The sequence below is a fragment of the Dromiciops gliroides genome, chromosome 2 (assembly GCF_019393635.1).
Source record: "Dromiciops gliroides isolate mDroGli1 chromosome 2, mDroGli1.pri, whole genome shotgun sequence".
NCBI lineage: Eukaryota > Metazoa > Chordata > Mammalia > Microbiotheria > Microbiotheriidae > Dromiciops > Dromiciops gliroides.
In genome coordinates, this window is record NC_057862.1 from 71,830,822 (window position 1) to 71,850,101 (window position 19,280).

General features: G+C 39.2%; 1 protein-coding gene across 1 annotated transcript in view; it reads left to right on the top strand.

Annotated features, from left to right (window-relative positions):
* WDFY4 (WDFY family member 4) overlaps positions 1-19,280 on the top strand; it is a 346,483-nt gene that overhangs the window by 294,415 nt on the left and 32,788 nt on the right. Inside the window, 4 exon segments of the mRNA XM_043980868.1 lie at positions 3,967-4,120; positions 8,852-8,943; positions 12,296-12,508; positions 18,835-18,979. Of these exon segments, the coding sequence (XP_043836803.1) occupies positions 3,967-4,120; positions 8,852-8,943; positions 12,296-12,508; positions 18,835-18,979 (604 nt within the window).

Below are 19,280 nucleotides of genomic sequence, written 5' to 3' on the forward strand. Positions count from 1 at the left end.
CACTTATATATATATATTCAGGCACTGTACAAAGTGCTTTATTATTTAATTTGATCCTCATGACAACCCTAGGAGTTAGGTGTTATTATCATCCCCATTCTATATGTGAAGAAACTGAGGCAAACAGAGACTAAATTACTTGCCCAGGATCACATAGCTAGTAAGAATCTGAGGCTGGATTTGAACTCGTCTTACTGACTAGGCACAGCACTCTATCCATTGTATAACCTAAATCAATATTTGTAAGGATGCTTGATGCATTAGAAAAAAACAACAACACCAAGTCAGAAAACGTGGGTACATATACGAGTACTTGCACTTAATAACTGTATAATTGAATCCATCTAGTCTTAGTTTCTTCAATTATAAGATGGAATTGTTGGATTAGAAGATCTTTGGATTCACTTCGTGTTCTAAACTGATTATCCTTCATGGAAGTGTCCACATTCTATAGAACTGAAAAAGATACTTGCTAAAATATATTTGCCTCTAGATGGGATAGGCAGGAATGATAGATGTGCTTGTCTCTAGCTGTCTACATACATAAGTAAACTTACTTGTGTTCTCTGAACTTCCTGAGGGTTAGATTACGAATTATTTCATTTAATTCTGGCTTCTATTTCTTTCTCAGTGAGGAATCTCAGGAATAGTTTAATGTTTGGCTAAAGAATATTTTTAAAAATTTGAATGTTGATCCAGACCAACTCAATTTGAATAAAGAGGAAACAAACCCAGACGGTATTTAAAAAAAAAATATATTGTTATCATTTCCAAATTGATCCTGGCCCACAAGCATAAATTTAGAGAGCTCAGAGGCAGAAGAGAAATGGAAGATTCAATGCTGAAAGGCTTGGTCCAAGTTTTATTTTTCATGAAATTAAGAGTATAGGTAGGGAGGCTTAATTTTCTTGTCTCAATGAGTTCCTCATGGTGTAAAGTTGCCGCATTGTATTCAGGAAAACATAAGGTCTTATGTTTTAAAATAGGAAGGGACTTTAGAGACAAACCAACCATCTCATTTTACATATGAGGAAACTGAGGCTCAGGGGAAATAAGCAATTTATCAAAGGTCACACTAATAATAATTAGAAGAACTTGGATTTGAACCCTTTCTTTCTAGGTTGAACTATGCTCAGCCTTTCCTGCCTTTGATTAGATAAGACATTTCTATTTTATCATCATATTTTGCTGCATTGCTTTGCATGCTGTCTCTCTCTGTACATGTAGAAAGTAATTTCCTCAAAAATAATTTCACCAGGCCCCCTGCTCTATTCTAATCGCATTACAAAGGGAAAGGAACTAGCTGGGGCATACCCTGAGCAACCACCAGAGTTTAGTTGAACCCACAAGCCCAGGGAGAATATATTAAGTGCCTTTAGATTGTTTTGCCAGGTTTTACTTTCAAGGTTGTTTTTCTTTTCTTTTTGCATTCCAGAAGTGAGAAAACCCATTAATTTTGATACAAATATATGCAAATAAATTTATTAATATAGGAAATAGGAAAATCAGTTATTGCTTCCTTTATAAATAATAAAGGTTTAAGTTTTAAAGATATTACTTTTGCTAAAATACATTAGACAGCTGTGAAAAAATAACATTTTTCTTTGTGGTAATATCTTTAACTAAATTTGTAGCACTAACAGCATTTTCTATGTATATATTATTTTTATTTAATACAGGTAATCTTTTTATTACCAAATCATATTGTTTCTCAGGAGATTACCATCAGCACTCATAAAAACTGCAAAAAAAAAGATGAAAAAGCATCAATCACTGGCAGGCACAGTCCGCATTGTGCAGATTAAATCTACAAACCCCCTTAATATACTTCAATGAGATACTTGTTAGCTTTTGATTTATTTATAGTACCCTTTATTTTGTTTTAATTTCAATTGGAATTGGGCTCCAAAGGGCCCCAACTTGATGACAATCAAAAGCAAGATGACCTTGTGAAAACAAATTCTCTCTAAGTTAGACTTGGTGGAGATGGCTCCCTGTCTTAATCAGGCCTCCCTGTGACCCCTTTTCTGTGAGGGAGACTCAGGAATCTCACTATAGTCTCAAGTTGAAGAAGAAAAAATATATGATCTATCAAATGGAAAAGCCTGTTTTCCTTTCTCAGCAGTGTCTTTCTATTTGAAGATAGCCCTGTTGGGAAAAGGGAGAGAATAAGTATTTTTATAGTACTTATAGAACTTAGAAGCTTTGTGAACCTGGGTGAGTCACTTAACCCTGTTTGCCTCAGTTTCCTCCTCTATAAAATGAGCTGGAGAAGGAAATGGCAAACCACTATGCTATTTTTACCAAGAAACCCCCCAAATGGGGTCACAAAGTCAGATATGACTGAAATTACTGAATAATATACCTACATGCCAGGCACTGTGCTAAGCACTTTACAAATATTATCTCATCTGACCTTACAACAACCTGGGGAGGAATGTGCTGTTATTATCTGATTTTTCAGTTGAGGAAAATAAAGTAGGCAACGGTTAAGTGACTTGCCCAGGGTCACAGGGCTAGGAAGTAACTATGGCTGAATTTGAACGCAGGTCTTTCTGACTCCAGGCACAGAGCTCTGTGTGATGTGGTCCTACCTAGAAGCCATTTCTCACAGACTGGTCTTGGAATCCTATGACCATTGATTTAGAGCTGGATAAAACCTCAAATTCAAAACCCTCATTTTTGCAGATGAAGAAACTGAGTCCCAGAAAGACCTGCTCAAGGTAACATGGACTGTTCATGGGAAAGTTGAGATTCAAATACGAGTCCTTTCCAAATACCACACTCTTTCTTTGCTTATAAAAACTTGAACTGTTGCTTTTGAATCAGTTTGGCCTCCACATTATCCCCAGCAGTCCAGGGAACCACAGATCAAAGGGACCAACTCATTACTATGGGTCAACAGGGCTTTTGAGGTCCATGGAAGATATGTAATCATAGCTGAGAGGCAGAGAACATTTGAGGGGGAAAAGGAGAAGCCTCTATTATCTGCAGAAATCATAGAATGGGGTCTCTACACTTTGTCCTTGAATTATAAGGACTCCTTGAAAGATTGTTAGAGGCAGGACAGATTTATTTTTCTTGAATAGCTCCTGACCCAACACCTGCTGGGAAATGGTGCCAAGTTAAAAAAAATTGCTGCTGGTTTGATCAAAACCATACTGAGCTAAGAGGACTCTAAAGAGTATCTTTGGTCATCCCTATGATCTCCGATGTCATTAGACACTAGGATTCGGTTACACCAACAGGCATCTGAAATTAATATTTTTTAACCCACTTCTTTCTCTACTACAGCTAGACCGAACCCTCATCTAGTTAGCAACCATAGCCTAGAATGGAGAGATCCAAGGAATTAAGGAACTGACTAGTTGAAGAAGCAAATTTCAGCTTGTACTTTGGATACCAAGGATTATTAGAGGGACAAACATTCTCCGTTATTGATTAATCTGCTTGGTAAGGAAAATAGAATCCTAGATTTAGAGTTGGAAGGGAGGTTAGGGATCATGCCAACTGCCTCATTTTTCAAAAGAAGAAACTGAGGCATCCAAAAGGCAAATGGAAAGGTTGTCCAGGGTCATCCAGGTTGAATTTAGCAAAGACTAGATTTTGTCCCAAGGTCCTCTAACTCCAAATTTAGAGTTCTTTCCATTATATTTGATCTTCTACCTCAAAGAAATAAGGTTAATCATTTTATGGCCACAGGTAATTTCTCCTCTTCTAATATCCATTCTCAAGTTTGTTTGGTTTTTGTAGTAAAAGATTTATTATTACTATTTATTGTCTCCTGCATTGAGAGGGTGTTGGGCATAAAACTATGTATGGTCTAGCTGTGTGACCCTGGATAAGTCACTTAACCTTCATTGCCCTGCCCCCCCCCCAAAAAAAACAACAACTATGTATGGTCATGAAGCATTTTTGAGATTCCAAATAAACCACCCTCTGCTCTATCTTTTTTCACATATGTAGGGTGGAAGCTTTGACGTGGCTGACAGGATGTTCCACAGCGTGAAAAATGCATGGGAGTCAGCATCGAGTGAGAACATGAGTGATGTCAGGGAACTGATCCCAGAATTCTTTTACTTGCCTGAATTTTTAACCAACTGTAATGATGTCGAATTTGGTGAGTTGGCAAAAGTCAGTGTAAAAGAGAGAGTGTGTGATTTCCTCCTTTTTCTATAGCACTAACCTATGGGCATTTTTACTAACTCTTAAGTTCCATGCCAGTGAGTGAATAACAAGTCAACCTCCCCCCACGCCCCAAAAAGGGAGGCTGTGGTTTGGACTAAGCTAGCACTACGTGGCAGCATAAATATAAAAACTCATTTCCTTCTAGTTGGATATGGTTTCAATGTCTTTGGGTTCCAAGTTGTGCTGATGGTCCTTTGGTGAAAAGAGCATCAGTTAGGCTCTCTCAGCTGTTTAATCTGAACCTTTTTTTTTTTTTTTTTTGAGCATCAGGAGTAAATTCCTGGAATCTTTGTCATACCTCACTACCTGGGAAAAGATCATCAACTTCCTCTGATGCCAGCTTTCTCTCCTCCTGCCATTTCCAAAAGCATTATGCCAAAACCATTTTGTATATACCCCACTCCTTATAAGAGTACAGAACATCATGGGTTGTCACACAGATCAATTACCTTTTGCGATAGCACACTTTTATTTGTTTTTGTTTTTTTGCGAGGCAATGAGGGTTAAATGACTTGCCCAGGGTCACACAGGTAGCAAGTATCAAGTGTCTGAGGCTGGATTTGAACTCAAGTCCTTATGAATCCAGAGCTGGTGCTATACCCACTGCACCAACTAGCTGCCCCCAATAAAACACTTTTAAAAAGTAGCATGGTGCTACTCAGCACAGCAGCAATCACAGAGTGCAAATATGACCCCCAATGCCCCAACAACTACATTGAAGGAACTTGTAGTTGGCATTGATCTTGGGATCATGGGAGTTTTCCAGTGTATGAAAGTGGAGATCATTGCTAATGACCAAGGAAATAGATACACCCCAAGTCACATTACCTTCACCAGAACAGAATGTTTAATTAGTGATGCTACAAAGAATAAAGTTGCAATGAACCCCACCAACACAGTCTTTGATGACAAATGTCTAACTTATTACAGATTTGATGCTGCAGTTATGCAGTCATACATGAAGCATTGACTTTTCTTGGGGGTAAATTATGTAGGCAGGCCTACAGTCCAAGGAAAGGACAAAGGAAAGACCAAAAATTTCTATCAAAATATCTTCTCTGGTCTTGACCGAGATGAAACAAATTGCTGAAGCTGACCTTGAGAAGGCTGTCATAAATGTCATGGTCACAGTACCAGCCTCCTTCAATGATTCCTAACATCAGGCCACCAAAGGTGCTGGAACCATCAGTGGTCCTAATGTACATTGAATCATCAATGAGCCAACTGCTGCTGCTATTGCATATGGCTTGGATGAAAAGGTTGGTGCCAAGAGAAATGTCTCGTCCTTTGACCTTGGAGGTCGTACTTCCCATGCCTCTATTTTTACCATTGAAGGTGGAATCTTTGAAGTCAAGTCCACAGCTGGGGACACTCCCTGGGTGGGGAGGACTTTGACTACATATTTAAAACAGAAACCCCCCAAAATGGTAGCATAGGAGGCAGCTAGGTGGCGCAGTGGATAAAGCATCAGTCCTAGATTCAGGATGACCTGAGTTCAAATCTGATCTCAGACACTTAACACTTACCAGCTGTGTGACTCTGGGCAAGTCACTTAACCTTCATTTCCCTGAAAAAATAGCATAGTTTCAAAAGATTTCAAGATGGAAGGGACCTAAAGGTCATAGGATTATAGAATTAGAGTGAGGAAGGGACTTGGGAGATAATATATTCCAAATTCTTCATTTTACAACTTAGAAAAGTAAGTCCTAAAGAGATTCAATGACTTACCAAGGTCACCCAGTGGATCTTATCCCTGTTACCCTTCACCCTGACCCTAGTGGAAGTAAGATTTGAACCCAGGGTCTCTGACTCCAAATCCAGGGCCATTTCTACTGTGCCATCTCTTGCTATGAGAAGCAATAAAAGGAAGTTTTGACAGAATAGGAGCAGAATCTGGGCAGTGGGCAGATATATTTTATTTTCCTTAACAAGAGTCTTAGTCTCCCTTATTCGAGAAACATCTTATGGAACAAGGCTTCACTATCTGCATTATTTATAAGCTCAGACTACCCTCAAGCCCAAGAAAGGAGATTTGAGCAACAGGATTAATTGTCTGTTAGGTGGAGAGGATAGTGCCTTTAAGAAGTCATAAGGTTTTAGAGATACAGTCTCCTACTTTAAGGCATGAAAGAGTTGGCTGATTAAGCACCAAAGAGATTCACCCTTTTGTCTGGTATCCAGACTTCCACAGTATGTCTGTCATTGACTCAGTCTTACTGTTCAAGCTTCCATTCTCCATCCCATCAAAGTGGTCTAATAGCTTTTTCCCATGTGATTTTTCCATTCTTGTCCTCATGCCTTTGCACAGGCAATCCCCTACCCTTCTTCTCATATATGGACGGTATTTCTCCATTCCCTCTACCTCATAGAATTCCTAGCTTCCTCCAAAGCACCACTCAAGGACCAATTCCTTCTCAAGGCTTTCCTGATGCCCCCAGTTGTCATTGCTTTCTCCATCTTGAAATTACTTTCTACTACTTGGTATATAAATTAATGCTTATTTGCGTGTATGTTGTATGAGTAAAACAGAGCAGAATCTCTTTAAAGGAAAAGATGGCTTCATTTTCTGTCCTTGTATTTTCAGCACTTGGCACAGTGCCTTGCACTTAACAGATGTCCATTCAAAAATAACTAATAACTCACTCTTGCACTTAAAGATCGACAATGGACTTTCTTTACAACTACCCTGGGAGATTTATAGTGCAAATATTACCCTTATTTTACAAATGGGGAAACTGAGATTCAAAGGTTAAGTGCTTATGCTTCCACATTTAATAAATGTAGAAGGTGAAATTCAAAGCCAGGAAGTCCGGCACTCGGCCCTGTATAAAATGCATTATGTTCTCTTCAGCTTCCCACCCAACTCATCCTGCTGCATTATCATGGAGCTATGGAAGAGCCACCAATTTTAATCTCAGTAGAAAATTACTAATAAACTTGTCACACTTATAAAGTACTTTGGGATCCAGGGAGCTGAAGGAAGTTATGCATTCTGAAGACTGCCTTTATTGTTCCTGTTATAATTACATCTTTAATTTATTTTTAATATATACTCATTTTCAAAGCTTTAAAGAAGAGACAAAAAAGTAATCTTAAAAGGAAGGAGCAACCAGAAGTTATCTGTAAAATGGGAATAATGGTAATAATGATGGCAGGTTGGGGCAGCTAGGTGGCACAGTGGATAAAGCACTGGCCCTGGATTCAGGAGCACCTGAGTTCAAATCCGGCCTCAGACACTTGACACTTACTAGCTGTGTGAGCCTGGGCAAGTCACTTAACCCCAATTGCCTCCCCCCCCCCAAAAAAAAAATACAACAACAACAAAAAATGATGGCACATCTCTTACAGGCTTGTTATGAGGATCAAATGAGCTTTTGTAAGCTTATACAGTATGTGTGTATGTATATGTCATTTTTTAGACCTTTAAAGCCTATGCGTTTGTGAGATATTATTTATATTGCTCTCTTTAGTAGTAGTGCCCATCATTAAGTCATCATCCTTGTCCTCTCTGGGGCCTGTCTTCCTGATGGAAACCCTTTAATATACTCAGTAAATAGTCTTAGAACCTCAGTCTTCATCCAGTCTCTCAGAATTCATAGCTTTTGTTGGCAGAAGAAAGAACACGTTTTGTCCCTTCTCACCAAGTAGCTAAGATCTTCTTCCTCTTCTCTTCCTTAGTAATGAGCCCTATTGCTAAACTTCTCTAAGGAGCTTTTTAGGACCTGTTGTTTTAAAGTGTTGTGGGGGGCAGCTAGGTAGTGCAATGGATAAAGCACTGGCCCATGGATTCAAGAGGACCTGAGTTCAAATCTGACCTCAGATACTTGACACTTACTAGCTGTGTGACCCTGGGCAGGTCACTTAGCCCCATTGCCCCACAAAAAAAGAAAGAAAGAAATTAAAATAAATTCAAAATTAAAAAAATAAAGTGCTGTCTATGTCTATGTATATATGTATATCATGTTCATAGATATGTATGTATTTAAATGCATGTGTGCATACATATATGTGCATACATATAGTTTATCTCATTTGATTCTCATAACAATCCTAGGAAATAGGTGCTATTGTTATTCCTCATTTTACAGATGGGGAAGCCAAGACAGACAGAAGTTAAGTAATTTGCCACGGTTACACAACTAGTAAGAATTGGAGACAGAATTTGAACTCGCCTGTTATAAGGAGCTCTCTGGAGAGGAAACTCCTTCTAGCAGCTTATAGCTTTGGAATGCTTCCTACCCCATACAGAAGTTAAGTGACTGGCCCAGGATGTCAGAGCCACTTTGTGGTAGAGTTGGGACATAAAGACAAATCTTACTTGTCTTGAAGGCCAGCTCTCATGCCACTACACCAAGGTGCCTCTCATTGGGTACCTCTTAGACGTCTGATGAGTGAAGGAAAGCATAGATAGGAGAATTCTTTTTTTTTTTTTTTTTTTTTTGGTGAGGCAATTGGGGTTAAGTGACTTGCCCAGGGTCACACAGCCAGTGTATAGCTAAGTGTTAAGTGCCTGAGGCCAGATTCAAACTCAGGTCCTCCTTAATCCCGTGCTCTATCCATTGAGCCACCTAACTGCCCCAAAATTCTTTTTTAATATCCCTAACACTCAAATTAATTCAGATTTTATCTTAGCTAAATTATTCCTACCTATAAACTTTTGCAGGCTGCATGCAGGATGGAACTATCCTAGACGATGTTCTTCTCCCACCATGGGCTGAAGGAGACCCTCAGAAGTTCATCAACCTGCACAGGCAGGTGAGTATCTAATTAAAAGCAATTTTTCCATCCCCTATGCTCCTATCTGCATTGTTTAATTCAGTATTGAAGCCGTGTGGTCATTAAAGCCAGACTTTTTTTCTATCAAAACCAAGCTTCAACATGTTTGCTCAAAGAAACTTCCAAGTAAAATTGATTTAAAAAATGCATCTTATAGACCCTTCTATGTCCTAGCGATGGAGAGGACTAGACCCTGAACACTCAGGGAGGGGAAAGGGATCTGGTACATTTTTAAATGATTAAACAATTCGGGTGAAGCCTGAAAATGCCAAGCCAGGCTTGTAGTGCTTTCTTTGTGAGAGTACAAAGGATTACAAGCTTTTAAACAAGTCCCTCAGGTTCAGTTTCCCTTCCTGGTGATCCTGCCACAGAAAAGGGCCCCTGGGAAATTACTCGAAACCAAAAAGGAGTCCACTCATCTTCTCTAGGAGCTGATAAGGATGACAGATCCCTGGGTAGCCCTGGGATAAGTCTGTTGCTATAAACACCTTGAAGTAGCAAGGCCTAGCAGTTGCTGCTGGCATAAGTGCTTCTCTCTTCTCAGAACAGAAGGTAATTATAGCAGGAAAGCCCTGCCTCCCTATTGCCCAAGTCTTTGGTACGTGGTTCTACGTGACATTTTCAAACATCAAGTCACATACTAGGCTGCCTAGTTATTAGACTGGGTTTAGGGCCAATCCCTTTAGTTTCCTGGACTGGGGACAACAGACAAGAAGCATGGAACATTTGCTGCTTGTCTAACCTTGTACAGTAATTACAGCTTTGGACAGGATGACTCGGACCAGCTGGACTGGGCTTTCCTAATCTTCCCTGAGAGCTAAACCATTATCCCAGTACCTGTAAGCCAACTGGTTTCAGGCCTGAAATAGGTGGTATTGTATCTCTTGGCAGGGTGAGCACAAGGAAAAATGTGGAATGAAAGTTAGTCTTCAGTTTCTCCTTCCTCCTCCTTCCTTATCCCCAGGGAGTCAGAACCACCAAAGGCATCATCTTATTGATCCAAGGAAGTGCTCAGGAGGCAGCATGATACAATGGAAATACATCTGACTTTGAGATAAGAGGACTGGGTTCAGAGCCTGCCTCTGATGTTATAACTGTGATGGCCTTTGGCATGTTATCTAATCGTCCTGGGCCTTGGTTTCTTCACCTTTAAAATAACTAGATGACTGGATGCCCTTCTGAGGTCCCTTCCAAGCCTACAGTCACATTATCCATGCCCACAGTGCTATCATTTCATTATATTCTCACCTCCTATCAACATACCTTGTGGCCCATTCCTATCTGGTCTTGGCAAGACTAGGGACTGAAGGGGTTTTTGTGAGTCACACAAATGATGCTTTGTCCTACCCTACCACAAATAAGGGGTCCCTTTTAGATGAGATGGAAGAAAACTAATAATTGCCCACAATTTTTTTTAAAAAATGATTAAATGGCAGTAAGACAAATTCTAAATAAGTTTCATTTGGACCATTTGTTGAGCTTCTTTCATTGAGTGATACGTTTACATATGTAAACTGTTTTGGAAACCTTAAAGCACAAATAAATGTTGGCTGTTATTATTACCAGGTGCTAATGAAGCACTGGGGCTAAAAAGAAAATGAATAAAATAGTACCTACTCATAAGAAGCTTATTCTAAGGAGAGACAACAAAGGACACAAATAATTAAGTCATTTGATGCTCACAATGACTCTGTGAAGTAGGCACTATTATTATCCTCAATTTATAGATGAAGAAATTAGATCTGAGAAAGGTTAAGTAACTTGCCAAAGGTCACACAGCTAGTAAATATGTCAAGCAGGATTCTAATTCAAATCATCCTGATTCAAGTCCAACACTCTATCCACTGTGCTGCCTGGCTGCTTAACATAGTAGGTGATTTATCAATGCTTATTGATTGATTGACATACCCCTCCCCTTCTTGGTCCCATCTTCAAAGCATAAAGGCCTCTTGAAAAGTCACCCTTTTGTTTGGTAGGATTTGTCTCTGATTGTAACCCCCTAGACTACCCTTTAGAATCTTTAAAACCAAAAGACTGGGACTTTTTATTGTGAACATAAACACTGTCTCTTGCAGAGTAAATTGAGAGAAGAGGAGGCAAATGCATGAACTTATCAAATGCAAGCTTTCTAAGCGAGGTGTGATTTTAAAACAAGCATTTGATGAGTGGCATTCTTTCTCTTGAAAATGGAATAGAGGGGGCAGCTAGTTAGCTCAGTGGATAGAGCACTGGCCAGGGATTCAGGAGGACCTGAGTTCAAATCTGACCTCAGACACTTGACACTTACTAGCTGTGTGACCCTGGGGAAGTCACTTAACCCCCATTGCCCACCAAAAAAAAAAGGATAAAAGAAAAAGGGGAAATCTGAATCTCCCCATAAAAAAAGAAAGAAAATGGAACAGAAGTGAAGGATGTGCCAAAGAGAATACCAAGCAACTCTCCCTAGATGTCTCCATGTGGCTCAGTTAAAGAACCTCATGATATCAAGACTAGCCCATGTTGTCCAAGCTCAGATGCCCCTACGCATGTGGAAGTGGGCCCCAGTCTGAGGGCTACCTCCCTGTTATATCTGATGAAGGCCTTCCAGTGACTCCCATGAACCTAGGCCCATCTTCCTTTGGGCTGCTCCTTACCTCTTCTTGTGGCCACCATTTTTTTTTGCAAAGGTCCCTAAGTCCAGGTCAGAGGCCCAAGACTTCCTTATATAGACACATTCTTGCCATGACTTCATAATGATAATTTTATAAAGTAAATGAAGCACAAGGGGATGAGGGCAACCACATGTGTGCTGGCTTTGACTGGATACCAGGAACTGAGGAATGTCATGGGTAATTAGTACGTTAGCCCATTTGGCTCTCGTCCTGGACAGAGATGTGATCTCTCCCTCATCAGCATAATCCTGTGGTATATATATTTGGTCCCTTTGAATGACCAAAGAAAACATGCCCTGATGTATAGGATCACAGGACGATAGAATGAGAACCAGAAGAGACTTCACAGGTTGTCAAGTCCAACCCTTCCATGGAAGTGAAATGATTTTTCCAGGGTCACATAGATGGCAGATTTGAATCCAATTCCTCTGTCTCCAAACCTACTGTCCCCTTTCAACAGAAATGTGCCATATATGTTATGATTGGAATAAAGTCAAGTCAGATCTTTGGACCGGTTACCTGATCTCTGCAGGCCTTGTCTGCAAATGGAGAGGGTTAGAGCAGGTGGTCCCTTCTCCTTCCAGATCAATGATCCCAGGATCTTACAAATGCATCAGGGGACCCTGAGCAAAGAACTAGATCTGCATTCTGTTTATTCTTACCCCAAATCTTGATTTCAGGCTCTGGAAAGTGACTTTGTTAGCGCCAACCTCCATCACTGGATAGACTTGATTTTCGGGTATAAGCAACATGGACCGGCCGCAGTGGAGGCCATTAACACCTTTCACCCATACTTCTACGGAGATAAGATGGACCTTCAGAATATCACTGATCCCCTCATTAAGAGTACCATCCTGGGGTTCGTCAGTAACTTTGGGCAGATCCCTAAACAGGTATAATATGCATTTTATTGTACCTTCTGTGATAAAATAATGGGATTTAGCAGATACTCAAAGACCCACCTGGAGATTAATCAAGACTGATTAATCTTCTTAAGTTAGCTCATTTGTATCAAGGACTTAGCATGAGGTTTCTTCTGAGGTTAAGGAAACTGGGGAATGTAATGCTGTGACCTGAGTGAGGGAGAAGACATTAAAGTCTGGAATCTACTTTTATTTGCTGTCGATCTTGGCCTTTAATCACTGGGCCACAAAAGTCAGAAAAAAAGGAGGATGATTGTATATGCCAATATCTCAATCATATATCTCAATCCCTTCTGGATCTTCCAATGAAATTTCAGGAATTCTGGGTGATTCCATTTCTATCATGCCTCTTCACATCAAGGAAGAGTATTTTTTTTTCTTTTATCTGATCTAATCTATATATAACATGGGTAAGCACTTATTCGATCCAGTTCTACTTATATACCCAAGACATGGATCCATCTCAAAAATGTTCTATTCCTGAGTACAATCATCCAAAAACAGAGTCTCTGGAATCTAAAGGAAATCAAGTAAGCCTTATGCATCTGAAAGCTAAGCCCAGAGAGAAATTACATGGATTCTATTGATAAATGCTCCTTGCAAATCCTTTTGGGTAGAGGTTTAATGAGGAAACTTATATGATCTCTTAGTCTATGCATTTGGGGATTTGTAGAATCAAGTGGGGATAATTTGGAAGCAATATAAGCAATGCTAAGAAATAAGGACTGGGCCAATATAAATCAGTTTTTGTGTGCTGAACAAAATCTGTGGTCTTAATGATTTTAAAAAACATTTTAAGGATTCACATGAAATATTTCAGTTCTACTTTAAGTAGAAAGAAACCATTTCTTTAAAGATAATTAAAAATGTTATTGCTACTCTTTCTATTGATTGGGAACTGAGCTATATTAAAAACTAGTCATTTGGTTTTGTATCGGCTGACTTCCACTACTATCCTTCTCTAGGGCAGTGGTCAAGTGGATGAAGAAAAGGGGACAGGTGCCAGAGATGTTATGGAAGTAGAATCGACAAGTATTGGCAATTGATTGGCTATGGGAGATAAAAGATAGATAAAACTCTAAGGTTGTAACATGGATGTGATACCACATTCTCAAAAACTATACCAGTAAAAGCCAAGCTCTGGTAGCCTCAACAACTAGAAAGGCTTTGAGTATAGGCCTAGCAGTATACTGGGTTTCTATTCATTCATTTATTTGACATCGATGTCATTGGTTCTCCTTGAGAATCAAGGACAAACAATAGCCTATTATGGGCTAGGCATTGTGGTAGGCATTGGGGAAAATGACAAAATTTAAATAGTCTCTGGCTTCAAGCATTTTACATTCAATTTTGGGGAAAAGAACATGTACACAGATAAGTAAATAGAATATATGTGTATATGTATGTGTGCATATGTATGTATGTGTGTATATGTGTACGTATGTATGAAAAGGTTAGTACTGAGAATTTGGAGACACTAGCAAATGGGAAGGTATGGATAGGCCTCCCATAAGCAGTAGGACTTGAGCTGAAATTGAAGAGAAGCTATGAAATGGAAGGAGAAGAAGTAAGGAAAAGGAACATTCCAGGCATGGGGAGAATTCTGCGCAAAGACCTGGAAATGAGAGTTGGAATGCCATGGACAGCAAGTTGGCCACTTTGATTGGAATGTAATGAGGAAGAGCAATGTACAATGGGCCTTGACAAGTAGAATGGAACTGGATTGGGAAGCATTTTAAATATTAATAAAGGTAATTTACCTACAGGTGAGAGACATGGTCAGAACTGTGTTTTTAGAAAGATCATGTTGACATCTTTGTGAAGGTTAGATCATTTGATACAACTAGGAGGCTGATGTAGCAGTCTAGACAATGGGTGTTAAGGACCTAGCATGGTGATTGATTATATGAGTGGAGAGAAGAGGAGATACATATCTATATCTATATATCTATATATCTATATGTATATAGATATATCTCCCTTTCTCTTATATATGTGTGTATATATACATACATATTTGTGCATACATAGACACATATATGTATGTGTGTATGTCTTTCTCTCTCTCTCTCTCTCTCTATATATATATATATATACATATACATACATTTATGTTGTTGAGATGGAATTAACAAGACTTGGTAACTGATCGGATATGGGGGAAAAGGGATGAGGAAGAGGTAGGGATAATTCCAGCTCAATTTTGAATTAAAAAAAATTAAGTTAGAAATGCTTCCCCTTCTCCTTCCCCTCCCCCCTCATTGAGAAGCTAAGCAGTTTGATATGTTCTACATGTTTTGCTTTAGTTTCTTCATCCTATAAAATAGACATAAAAATAGACCTACCTCCTAGGGTTGTTGTGAGAGCCAAGTGAGATGACATTTGGAAAGCACGTAGCATAGTGCCTGGCACATAGTAAGCACTACATAAGTGTTAGTCATCATCATCATCATTAAAGATGATCCATAGCAGAGACCTAGATATACCTGATAAGACTTATGCATAGGCAATGAGACATGTCTTATGATCCAGCACATGTGCTCATCTTTCCTTCTAACTTTTAGAGCCCCAAGTTTCATCAAGGGAAGGAAGAGAACTAAGAGAGTACAATATCACAAAAACCTAGAAAGGAAAGAGTATCTACAAGAAAGGGTTGATGAACAGGGTCTAATTCTACAAAGAGGTCAATTAGAATGATAACAAAGAGAGGCAGAAAAGTGGCACAGTGGATAAAGCACCAGCCTTGGATTCAGGAGGACCTGATTTCATATCTGACCTCAGACACTTCACACTTACTAGCTGTGTGACCCTGGGCAAGTCACTTAACCCCAACTGCCTCACCAAAAAGAAAGAAAGAAAGAAGGAAGGAAGGAAGGAAGGAAGGAAGGAAGGAAGGAAGGAAGGAAGGAAGGAAGGAAGGAAGGAAGGAAGGAAGGAAGGAAGGAAGGAGAACAAAGAAAATAGAAAACAATATGAGGAGAACAAAGAAATAGCTACTGGATTTAGTGATTAAAAAGTAATCTTGCCGGACAGCTAGGTGGCACAGTGGATAAAGTACCGTCTCTGGATTCAGGAGTACCTGAGTTCAAATCTGGCCTCAGACACTTGACACGACACTTACTAGCTGTGTGATCCTGGGCAAGTCACTTAACCCTCATTGCCCCACCAAAAAAAAAAGTAATCTTGGGGAGAGAGAGAAAGAGGGGGGGGAGAGGGAGAGAGGGAGAGAGAGAGTTCAGTTGAATGATAAGGTTGGAAGTAAAGGTTGAGAAGAGAATGAGAGAAAAGGAAGTAGAGGCAAGGAGTGGAGACTGCTATTTCTATAAGTTTGACTGTAAAAGTAAAGAAATATGCAGGACAATAATCTGAAGTGGTCAAATGAAAGATTTTTAAGGATGGGAAGACATGGATATTTTTGTAGAAGGAGTTGGTAGATAGGAAAACAATGAAAATTAGAAAAGAGAGAATGACTATGGGGATAACCTTCTCAAAGAGATAACATAGGATCAAGAGTATGACTAGAAGAGTTGGTCTTAGGGAGAAGGTTTATCTCTTCACTGGAGACTAAAGCAAAAAAGAAGGGATAGGTGATGATGTCAAAAGTTTTTGAGATTAAAACAGGAAATAAGAGTTTTTTCTCAATAAAGTATGAGGTAGAGTCTTTTACTCAAAGGGGCAAAAGGATCAGTTGTATTAATTATGGAAGACTTGATAACTTTGGAAAATGTGATGTGGGGAATGTGACCGAAATTTGATTAAAGAGGAATGAAAGGATTGCCTTTGCTATGGTGACGACCCATTTGGGAAACAATATTTGTAATGGATGCAGTTGAAATAACTGTATGACTTTTTCTAGCATAAAAATAAGAAGTGAAAAGGTGGGATATTGGGAGGAGTCCAGAGTTGGGGTTTCACAAAGCAAGAGTAGGGACAGTACAAAGTGAAAAGGAATTCAACATGAGAGGATTGTAGGTAGTTTAAATTGTTAACTGGGAACAAGATATGGAAAGGAGAAAAAGGAAGCCAAATCTGGGTGATGGCCTGGGAAGGAAACACTGCTTTTCTCTAGAAGATAGTATTTGCATTTAGGATGAGATCATTCAAGTTGGGTGGTCTTACCAGTATGGGAAGACAATTAAAAGCCATTGATGACCCCCCCCCCGCCCCCGCATCTGATCTTTGGCTCCTTAGAATAAATACTCTTAAAACATGATATATAGTCTCAGATTGCAAAAAATTCTTCTGGGCTGAAGGGGAGAAAAGAACAAAACTAACTGAAGTAAATTAAGAAAGATATTTCATTCTAAGCAGGAAAGAAAAAGATCACATGTTGACCCCACCAATGGAATAAGTCCCTTCTCAGAATTTGTGGATTCTTCTTATACTAAACCTATATTGTCAGTCAGCTAAAACCCCTAAGACTTTTTTCACACAAACTTGGGAGACCTATAAAGGTTTTTATCTGAATGCCAAATAAAGTTGCCAAAATGAATAAATAAATGATAAATAGATGAATGAATGAATGAGTGAATGAATGAATGAATGAATGAAAGAAGCTATCTCAAGCTGCATGACTTCTGGAAATCTGAATAGCACATTTAAGAGGGAGATTGATAAACCAGAGCAAATCAAAATGGAGATAGGCCTTGAAATCATTATAGATCAGGAAAAAAAACCAAGACTTTGTTAATTGAGGATATTTATCTGGGAGAAGATGAGAAATAGGTGGCCTCACCATTATTATATTACTATTATGAAACATTGGAAGAATTCATTCTGGAAAGGGAAAAAGAAGCCCAAGAGCAGAGAGTTGGAAGGTATCTCCCAAGAGAGATAGTTCATTTCTACTTGAAGCAGAATCCTTTCTACAGTGTCCCCAACAAGTGGGCCTCCAAATTCTCTACAACGCCTTCTCATGAAAAGGAATTCCTTTTTTCTGAAAGAACTCTCCCTTTTTGGGGCTGCTCTGAGATCTGGGAACAAAAGAAAACAGCCTTAATTCCTCTTCTCCAGGCAAAATATTCCCAGTTCCTTTGGCCAATCTTAAGATATTATGGTTTCATGTTCCCATACCATCCTGCTTGCCCTAACTTAGTTAGGCTTCTTCCTTGTCCAGGACAGAGTGCAGTAGGATCCACATCATTTGTCTTCCATTAATGTGGCCTATAATAGCACTCTCCTTGCTGTTTTTGTTTTACTGACTGCCGTATCATATTGCTGACTCAGAATGAGCTTGCAGTCAACTAAACCTCCTATGCTTTTTTTACACAAATTTTGAGTAGCCATGTCTAAACCATCAGTATTTATGAAGTCAAGGATCTGTCCTTGGCCCTCTTTTATTCCTCTGTACCATCTCACTTGTTGATTTCATCAGGTCCTATTAGTTCAATAATCTTCTCTACACAAGTGATTCTTTGAACTATATATATCCAACCATCACTTCTCTCCTGAGCTACAGACCCATGTCTCTTGTGGGAATCTTAAACTCACATGTCCAAAGCAGAACTCATTTACTACAAAACTCACCTTGATTCAAAAATTTTCTATTATTGCCAAAGATACTGTCAACTACCCTGTCATCCAGGTGTGCAACCTTAGTGTCACACAGCTAGTAAGTATCAAGATTTGAACTCAGGTCCTCCTGAATCCAGGGCCGGTGCTCTATCCACTGCACCATCTACCTGCCCCTAAAATGACCATTTCTTAAAGACACTGTAGACTGGGTTGCTAGATCAGGTAAAATTTAAATAGATTATCTCTGATATTCCTTACAACTCTTATATTCTGTTATTTGAGACTATCATTGTATAAGCTGCCAGGGATACCAGGGTTTCTTTAAATCTACATTTCTAAGGCGAGGTACAGAACTTTTCTACTTATCAATTCAATTCATCAAATATTAAATACCTACTGTGTGCTAGTCAGATCACATATAGACCCATATCTTATAGGAAAGCTACAACAATCTTCAAGTTCATTCCTAAAAAAAAAAAAAAAAAGATTAAATACCTATTCTATGAAAGGAAAAAAAAAAACCTGTTCTCATATTACCTAGTTTCTACCATCTACCATCTTTCTACCACCTCCAATTCATCCAAGATGAAATTAAATTAAAACTTGCTCCCACCCCTAGTTCTCTTTTCTTTGATATACCATAATTTCTATCCCAATATTATTAGAAACCAAACACACACATGCACACACACAATTATGGCTTCATTGTTCTGAAACTCATTTCCATATTTTTTTAGTAGAATTATCTTTTGTTGATTTTGTTTCCTTGTTTCACATTCTAGCTCTTTACCAAACCACACCCAGCCAGGACTGCTCAGGGAAAACCATCAGGAAAAGAAGTATCTCTTTCCACTGGTCCAACTGGCTCCCCACCACCATTTTTCTGTACCCTGCAGAATCTGAAGCCCTCCCTTGTTACCGTCAAAGGTACTCTTTGGGGGGGGGGTGTTTGTTTTTTTTTATTTGTACAGGCTATTTCTCCTTTAATATCTTGCTGTGGAGAGCCAGACCTCTACTTCCAAGCCTACCTAAGGTGTAATATGTCATTGGACTGATTCCAGCCCTATGAATTTGCATTAGTTGTCAGGCTTCTGAACTTGAGCCCTTAGGGATGTACCAAGAATTCAAGTATTGAACCTCTATGATGTTATATTTCTTTGATCTTAATGGGAATCTTGGGAAAAGCCCATGCCCTGGCAGCATCCCAAAGCCCCACTCTGAGTCCATT